General features: G+C 31.5%; 1 protein-coding gene across 1 annotated transcript in view; it reads right to left on the bottom strand.

Annotated features, from left to right (window-relative positions):
- Nucleotides 1-231: 231 nt before the first annotated feature.
- LOC148276455 (uncharacterized) overlaps nt 232-10270 on the bottom strand; it is a gene marked incomplete at its 3' end in the record, with an annotated part of 265755 nt that continues 255716 nt past the window's right edge. The window contains exon 10 of the mRNA XM_088234232.1: nt 232-295. Within this exon, the coding sequence (XP_088090358.1) occupies nt 232-295 (64 nt within the window). The remainder of the gene's footprint in view (nt 296-10270) is intronic.

The following is a 10270-nucleotide window of genomic DNA, read 5'->3' as shown; positions in this document are numbered from 1 at the left end:
TTGTCTCCATGTTTTTTTTTCCAAATGTCTGAGCTTTAGGATATTCCATCTTTTGCTTGTGGTAACACGACGTTATATCACCGCTCGCAAAAGGATTACTTACCACAGTTTTTTAAGAGTTAAATAAAACTGCCATGAAACATAAAATTCTTCAAATTCTAATTCAGAATAATAAATAAGGATATTGAATTATTTGAATAAAAATAATGAATATTGTAGCAATTTACTTACAAATATTTCTTTTTCAACGTAAAGCGGACTTGTTTCGTGTCGAAGATCGGCGCCAATAGAAACACTGCAAAAAGAGAAAAACACATTGTTTAAAAAAAAACCACGTAACAACGCCAAAGAAAGTTCAGTAAAACATCAAGAATCAATACTTCAAGGTATAAAGTTGTCAATTTGTTTCTTTTTTGGGTGATACCTTGTGTGTTTGATTTGTTTGTTGGAGCCACCTTCGGGGTAAACCGAGTTTCGTTCAAAAAATAAACAAATTGATAACAGTGACCGTGAAAACCGTCGTACTTATTTAACTAGCGTGTAAAGTTGTGTTTATGCAGCCCAAATATATTGATGTTGTTTAATTTTTACAGTGGTTTTTTATTTGTTTTTGTTTTTGTGTTTATTTTTGATTTGATATTTTGTGATAATTTACTATTTACTATGTATCAAAAACGCGTCGATTAACTTTTATTTATTATTAGTTCGGCGAGATCTCGATTTTCTTTACTTTTGTACATTATTTAAAATGTATAACTAAAAAGAAAATTTCAAAAATTAGTAGACGCTTGCATGATGCGTTTTTGAAAATTTAAAAATGCATTTATGTTTACATAATTTCTTTATTTTATTTTTTTTATTTTATTTATTGGGGATATCAACAGTAATACATGTAACAAAAATATAACAAATAAAATATACAGAGAATAAAACCAATGACAGATATCCACAGAAATACATTAAATACACGTACAATACATACTATTGTGTTTGTGTGAGTGTAAGTGAGTGAGAGGGCGGGTGAGTGGGTGTTATATTGGAATGAGGGTGTCAAGTGTCAAAAATATAAATATATATTAAATATTAAGAATTAAAGATAAAATTTAATAAAATAAAATATAATACGATAAAATAAGACTTTATTATTGAAACTAAGTATAAGACAAAAAATTATGTTTTAAGACGCGCATTTTAAATGTTATTTTTTTACAATCAAATGGATCAATAAGGGGAAGTTCAAATTATATTCACTAGCAAAACGTATAAGTGGAGAGTTCTGGGCATAGTTCGTACGAACTGCTGGCACATGAAATAGAGAGCTCGACGTGTGACGGGTGCGGTAGCCGGGAACATTTAATGATAACTCCGACAAAAGAGCCGGACTATCAAGGCGTCCACTGAGTATGTCATGAAGCACCCCCATGTCCAACAGTAGACGGCGATCTTCTAAAGTAAGCAAGTGGTGTTTTTTGCAGGAAGACATATAATTGAGATAGGTATACCTGCATCTCCAGTTAAGATGTCTAAGAAATGTCCATTGAATTTTCTCAAATTTTTCTTTATGTGTGACATATTGTGGAGACCAAACAGAAGAGGCTTACTCGAGCAAACTGCGAACATGAGCAAAGTGGACCATTTTAATACACGCGATATCTTTAAATACCTGACATGTACGAAGTACAAAACCAAGGTTTCTATGTGCTCGGGTCAGTATGTCATCGAAGTGATTCTCAAATGTATGTTTGCTATCAAGAATAATACCCAGATCGCGTCTGTATAACATTTAAATTATAAACTTAAATCATGTAACACTAACTTAATGTTAAATTATTGATAAAATTATTACAGTATCTTAAGGTTTTTACTTTTTGGAATTCACCATATACATGTCAATAAATGCTGACTTTAGTTCATAAAATATAATAAATATCTCCAAACACAAATGCAAGTACCTTAACTTCCTATCACTAAATAAACACCTGACTTACCTTTAAATATTTTTTTTTACCAATAACTATAAAATAAACTAAACTAAATCTTTTCAAAACTCATTTGTAAATAGAACCTGCCATATGTGTAATCAGAAATTAATTGTATTGATATTAATAACATATCTTTAACTTCCTTTAAAAGTGAAATTTCCAAAAATAATTCAAGTTATGATGTTGCGCCTTGAATCCGCAGCCTATATTATGCAGGTTATGTGCAGTTCTGTATGTAGGCACATAATAAATGAACACTGTATGGTCACCTATAGTTGTATTATTTATTGTAATGTGCAACTGTGTGACCAATATTCATTTACCTTTCTAGTAATATTATAAGTTTTGTATGATTAGTTATTTTATGTTATGTATAATTTTTATGTGACAACATTTACAATAACAATATTATGTGGAAGCCTCTAATTGGACTTTATGATATGTATTTATGGTATAATTAATTCTTATAAATGTATAAATGTCTGTTAGCTTTCCAATGAAATAAAATAAAATAAAATAAAATAAACTATAATCATTGTACACGGTGAACTTGAAACGTTCAATAATTATGAAATCTGTAATCATCGATAATTTGTTTATACAATTCATTAGTTTGTAGTAATTTGGAATGTGGATCTGCAGTCTGGTCACCATATTACATAATTTACATTAATTTAATTTTAAAAAAATCCTATCCGAACATTTAAATGTAACCTGGGGAGAACCCTTTAGTCTTGTTATCAGCGTCTAGAACATTTTTGTCTAGATAAGTTGAAATTTTGGAGACAGATTTTAAACTTGATATATCTTTATAAAACAATTATTTGTAAAGTTGATTCTACATTTTGTTAAGAGAATGTACTCCTGAATGTCCCCAGTCAGCGATTGAGATCGTACACAACATTTTATCTTCCACCCTTCTATAACAATATGGTGCACTTTAATGCATTACCACGTATGTTAAGATTGTATAATAATGTATAAAGTAATGCTGATATTGATATCTTTAACAATACATTAAATAATTACAGGAAAACTGTAAAGCAATTTATAATATCAAATAGTCACTTATGTTAGATAGGTTGAATAATTTGTAATAACCTGTTAGTAATACTTTATTGTAATAACTTTTATAACAATCATAGAATTCAAACCAATTTTTAAAAATCTTTTATAAACTATTTTTTGTCTTTATTTGTGCATGCTGTGTTTACATTTGATTAATGAACAATATCTAAAATAACAGTTTATTATTTTACCAATGTCATATGTATTGTTTATTTATTTTTACCAAAAAAAATGTGATAATGATCGTAAATATAAAAATAACTTTATTTAATTTACTTTCACATAATTTTGAATTATCTATCCTTACCTCTGTTTTGTATAAATACATTAAACTTCTTAATAAAGATACCAGTCTCGAAGATGTCGTGAAAGCGATGAAACCGGTCACTGAATATTCCAAATTTGTAGATTAAAGTATCACTCGTCTTTTATTCATATAATAAATTACAATGAACTTCCATCAAGAATTTTCACTTACAAACTTAAATGTTTTTATAATGCCAGAAGTATTGTTTTTTATCTTTGCCTAGTGTCGTAAATTTGTTTGAATGCATATTGATTTTGAAAATATAATTAATTACTCTTAATCTAATTCATATATTTTTATTGGAAATCGTAGTACGAATATGTGATATTTTACTATTATTATCCCGAACAGGAGACGTTTTTCCGAGTGGTACCGAAGCTTCCCGAATGGATTACGCGTCGGGTATTTACGAATATGCGTATAGGAGAGTGGTAATTATTAAAAAATATGTTTTTATGATCCCTGGACTGGAGTGAGACTAATCACCTTGCCCTTATATTTACAAACGATTACGTTACGTTGCGATGAGAATAATGAGATTTTTATTTAGTTACGACGTTACGAGTATCTATCACACCTGTAATTAAAATTAAATACGAGTTTTGGAAGGTGTCAATGAGGGAATAATCAATCAATTTCCATAGAACTATTTGCCTCGCCAAGGCGAGGTATTGAGCAATCAAAAGGTCAGAATGTTTTAATTGACATTTGATTATAATTATTATGAATTAAGTTTCGTAGAATGTCAATTTTCAACAAGCTTAGTGTTCGATAGCAGCGGGCGATTACAATCGGAAGATATGGAGCCATATGTTTACGATGGCGATGACGGTTTAGTTAAAAAAAATATTCCCAGCGATTACAAAGATACATATCTATAAAATTGTTGATTTTTGTAGATATATCTTGATAAAACTTCCAAAGTTTATTGTTTTGATAAAACTATTAAATGATTTCATGGTTTCGTTTTATACTTTGGTTTCAGTTTTGAAGATAGCTATTTAGGCAAAAGCGTTTGTCGGTCAGTAAACAAAATAATTAAATGAGCGTTTTTCAACTTTTTGAATTTACGATCTCTTTACGAGTAGAAAAATAGGTGCCGACCATGCACGGTCCGTTCATAGAACGCATGGAACCATTGGTTCCCCTAAATTTAGACAAATAATGTTTATAAAATCGCATGTTTAATAAATTAATTATCAGTCATAATACCTAACATTTAGATTACTATAAAAAACATATAATAATAATTGTATTAATAGTCGCGATAAATTGCGGAGGAATTTTAATATTACCTTGTAAAAAAAAGATAAAAAGAAACATAACCTCCCGGTGCGTCCATTTACCAGCTCTGTCATGCGCGTACTATTTGCTACTGGCTGGCTGGGTATCGATTTAAAGAACGATCGCGATGGAAGCAAATTCGAAATTCCGTTCCAGCGCCGTACTGAACGCGCAGTCCGGGCGCAGGTGCAGACTTAAATTCTCATTGGGCAACGAAAGCAATGGAAACATACCAATACATTATTTCCATGTAGTTTACTTGTGATGCAAACGCAACGCCGCGCCGCGCAGCACAGATGCGATTTTGGTATTTTGGCGCTGAACATAATATTATAATTATTATTTTGTGGTGGAGTAGGAATACAAAATAAAATGGAGAATTCAATTCAAACATTACATCAATATATTATTGATTTGTTATAAGAAAAAAGTTTATAATCTACTACATATTATGTTGATTTTTTGGGTTCAAATAATGACCAATTCATTTTTGTCGAAAAGTTATGTTTTTTAACAAGATAATAAATATTTTGATTTCAATGCATTTTAGTCAAATAAAATATAATGCCACAAAATACTTTGCAGTTACTTATTATAGTATATATTCTAGTGAATTTGGTTGATTTGTTAGTACAATTTATTACTAGATATGTAAAATTATTGTTACTATTTCTAATCAAATGTATATAGTATTTAGTTTATCTTTAATTTCTCAAGGGCAGTGTATACTATTTTGTACCATTTACTTATATATTAATTGCTTCCCTAATCAAAAACCCCACCGCACGCCCCTGCTGCCGACCCCCCTCTCCCAGGACCAGGATCAACGTTTGCCTTGTTTGGGGAGGTCACAGTCATGAGCAATGCAAATATTGAAAAGTGTTGATAATAGTATAGACATCGCTAGTTTTCGAGGGCTTCCGTACCCGACGGTAGACTGATATATTATGTACGCACGGGAAATGACAAAAATGTTTGGCGGAACATTTTTTTGTTTTTAGCTCTTAAACATCACAAAAATAATAAAAAAAGAAATGAGGAAGTTCAGGGGTTTTTATTTGTTAATACAGAGGTCGGCAAACTGCGGCTCGCGAGCCACATGCGGCTCTTTAGCCACTTGACCGCGGCTCACAAAGCACAACTTTCAACTTCATTCGATTTAGTTCTTCCACCGCCACCAGTTCTAAAGAAGAATTTTAAAGTTTATTGCCGCTGAAAGTTCCATACATAACGCCTGCATAACACCTATTCTCCTCTACGGATGCGAATCGTGGCACCTTACTGGGGCTCAAAGCAGCAAAATTCTGAGTTTTGAGAATAGGTGTCTTTGAGGAATCTTGGTGTGCGGTGGTTTAACTTTGTGGGGAATGAAGAAATAAGAGATAAAAGAGGACGCCGCAAACTCCGGTGACAACTGTCTTCAAGCGGAGGCGATACGGTTGGCTGGGCCATATACTGCGGATGTCTCCCGAGAGCCTTACCACGCTTACCTATTTTACAAAACATCAGGTTCTCGACGTCCTGAACGTCCACTGCTGAATGTTGGTCGGCAGTTTGTCAGAACTTTGGGACGAGAACCTGACCTGGGAGGATACAAAGGATTTGGCAGCCGATAGAGATGCGTGGAGACTTTTTGTGGACACCATATACGGACATGGAATTATGATGAAAGTTCCAACACGTGACGAGAATATTGTAAATGCTGTCATTAAATGCATGGAAAAACAATATATTAAACACTATAAAATTGTTTTATTGATGCAGATGGGAAAAAAGTTTTTTTTATAAACATTTTGAAGTCAAAAAGGAATCTTGAGGTACGTCTTTACCATTGCATCATTCAACAAGAACCACTTTGTGCGCAAATATTTCCAGTAGAAATGTTTTAATGATCAATATTGTCATCACAATTTTAGCTAAATCATCACCAATTTAAAAAATTTCTAGTTAAAATGGAGAGCGAATACGCATATATTCTGTTGTTAATACACGTACTTTATTATTAAAGTACTGTGCCATTATAGAAGAAACAGTTTAAAACATTAAGTAATTTGGATCTCAAAGGAAATCTTAATTGTTTAACTGCTGATCGTTAGCTCTTTTGACTAATGGGTTTACCGACCACTGCGTTAATAGAGTATTAAACTTAGACAATTTTTTTTTTCAATTTTATATATCGTATTATCAGCGCTACGATTTTTTTTGTTTCGCATTTCTGAAATAACTACGCATGTGACGTCATATGTTCTTTTCTGGTTATTCTCGATCAGTTCTTCCCATTGGTCCATCCACGGCAAGCAAATCGGAGGTCTTCCATAACTCTCACACCATAGGTTGATTCATATGAATCGGTGACGTCATTCATAAATATTTTATTTTTTCGTACATTTTCAGGAAACTTTGTCGTACAATTTACTGCTCCAATTCTTACCGCGCGCAAGAAAACATTTATTGTATACATTTTCCCGTATGACTGAAGTTCCTTAGTGAAGAGATATGGAAGTTCAAGCATAGGTAGAATGGTGAATGTTACACAGTGTGTACAGTAGCCACTTAAACCAGCCAACGGGAGGTCTTACCTAAACTTTTATGTCCCTTCTCTAAAATGTTCTCCACTCTTTTGCAAGAGATTACTCCGGCAAAATAAAAAAAACATTTATTTTCTGTTGCAATAAATGTCCATCTTAATTATTTTCTAGACAAAGACTGGATACCAACCATTGTCTATAAATGCTTGGACATACTCATAATATTATTGAAGAAACCAACCCTTTATTTTGGTATTTATGATCGAAAATAAATTATATTATTCGTAAATAATTAATTAACGACGCCTACGATTCGAAATATGCCGTTGGCTTTACCAGCAATAAATTAACTATTCATAAAAGGGTCATTACATAATTTCTCTTATTTGTGTAAAAGTTCATTGATTATTTTATTCGAATGGCATGAACAAGTTGAAAATCTATAAACAGTACAGATAGGGTTGCCAACCCTCCCAGAATTCCGGGATTATCCCGAAAATATGCCATTAATGTTTCGTATCGCTTGACTCCCGGAACGCGTCTTCAGTCTCCAGGAATTGATTACTCCACAATCGTAAGAAGTTTGTTTGTTGTGAAAAGTTCGTTAAGTCGCGGGAAAAAACGGTGCTTTTAGCGAAGTAAATTAACTTTTGACAAAAAATCGTAATCGATTCATATGAGTTATTAATTATTATACTTAATATGATTAAGGGCCGGTTATATAAACATCTTATCAAACTTCCGTAAGTGTAACGAACCGTTGGCCGTTCGTTACGATAACCGACGGTTTTGTGTTCTATAAACCATTTTTGTTAACGGACGGTCGCCGGTAAGCATTTTCATAGAAATTGAAATTTTTCTGTCAATTGTCTATGGAAAAACTTTTTATCCAAGCTCTTTCTGTCGAGTGCGAACGGTGCGCATTCGCATTAAATGAAAAAATACATCAAATGCAAATAGTCGACAATTTTGAACGAAGTTTTTACACAAAAAAGAACTATGAATTGAGAGTACTATGAATTTAAATTAAAATTACTAAAAGCGAGCAGGTACGATGGATAGTTTTTACTATTATCTGTCATCAATAAACCATGTTTAAAATTTTAAAAAGTTAACTGCTGAATATATTTATCTATCAGACTAAAGTTGATTTTATACCACCACGCAGAGTAAAAAACATATAAAACTGATAATTCAACTAAATCCCAATATAATGACTATCTGCATGTTAATTGGGCGAAGATTTGATCAAATAACAATGTGATAAAACAACTGTCATGTCAAATACGGCAGCGGCGCTGAAGGTAACGGATCGTAATGCATTTAACCGGCCAAAATCGGTCAGTAACCATTTAACCATAGATTTAACGGCTCGTAACGCTACGAACGTTTATAAAACGCAATAATCGGCCGGTATACCAAATATTAGTTAAAAATGGTATCAAGTTAACGAACGGATGTTTATAAAACCGGCCCTAATTGGTGTCTTGGCGAAGAGACGGGTCGTCTTGAAACCGGTAGACATAGAAAAGTCGGTATGTGGTTATATACAAATAATTAATAACATTTTATTTATTTTATTAACATAAACGGCAAATCTGCCTTTTACAAAAATTTATAATTCTCACATATTTGGCTTAATATATATTTTTTTAAAACATAAATTTCCCTGTACCCAAAATTTATAAAAAAAATTTAAACCTTAAAATTATACTGCGTATTCAGTAGAAAGTTTAAATAATTCAAGAATAAATGTAAAAAACAAAATTAAATAATAAAACGTTCTACAGTAATACAACAAGAAAATCATAAGTACTGTTTCATACAACAGGGCAAAGTAAACAAAAAACTGAATATATTATGAAATGCATGAATAAATAAATATAATTACTATTCACCATCTTTGAAAAAGTTTAAAAGGTTTGTTTTATAGGAACAATACCCTACACTAAATATATCAGATACGTGAGAGCAACTATTGCCGAGTTAATGAAGTCTGTTTAAAACGGCATTACAAGTATACACTGTCCGTGAATTGTTGCTACAAAACGGTGGCACCTGTCTAGTTATTCTTCTAGGCACCCTGAAGTTGACGAGAGATAATAGATTTAGTCATATAAGTTCATTTAAAATCAGAAACACAGGGGTGCATTTATAAAGAAATACTTATTTATTAATTATTTAATACACAAAATTAAATGAACCGGGTGGTGGTCCCGTGGTAGTATTGTGGACTCACGAGCCAAAGGTCCGACGCTCAAATCTCACTGTACCACAATTTGATTTCTATTTTTAGAGTACAAGTTATTTACGACCTTTAGAAAATGATCTTTTAATAGAAATATTTGAGTAAATAACAAGAACTTAAGTACTTGCGTTTGAAAAAAAAAAAGATTTTTTTTTATTTTCATCTCCTGACTTGCTATATAAATCCGTTTTAAGTCTGGACACAAATATTAAAGATATATAAATAATGAATTTCCAAAATGTGTATACTTAATATTATGCGGCCAAAAAACACGAAGTATAGTACAACTAATTAATGTATAATTTAAACAGTTTAAAATTATATTTGTTTTCCGAAAATTATGTGTTTTTTTAAAGTGAATAGTTCTGAGAAATAATATAATTATACTGTAAGCAGTTGTTTATAATGTGTTAGTATTTTTATTAATTTTACATCGACTTTTGTATCTGTTTTTTTTTCTCGAAATTATTTTTAAAGCTTTGTTTTATAATTGATAAATTTGTTATAAATTTGTCGTGGTTTGACAAGATAATGTGCTGCTGCGGAGTTGGTGTGTGGTTCAGTGATTGTATTGAAGGTGAGTTTGCATGAACCCTTATCAACAAATCTTCTAGTTCTTTCCAAAATAGAAAATGTTTTGTTCTCTACAATCGTTTTTGTTAACACCTTACCGTTGAGATGAAACGTAAGTTTCAAGTGGGTGTCGTTTGATTTTATCGTAGTTTGATTGCCAATAAATAGTTAACTAAATTTTATTAAATATTTGTATATAACCACTGACCAACTTTTTTATGTCCACTACCCTGATTATTGCACAAAAATATAAAACCCACATGCCATGTATTTTAATAGG

The sequence above is a fragment of the Micrasema longulum genome, unplaced genomic scaffold (assembly GCF_059751315.1).
Source record: "Micrasema longulum isolate JH-2025_06_02 unplaced genomic scaffold, ASM5975131v1 h1tg001216l, whole genome shotgun sequence".
Classification (NCBI taxonomy): domain Eukaryota; kingdom Metazoa; phylum Arthropoda; class Insecta; order Trichoptera; family Brachycentridae; genus Micrasema; species Micrasema longulum.
The sequence above is the reverse complement of the archived record's forward strand: the minus strand, read 5'-3'. Positions and strand labels throughout refer to the sequence as shown.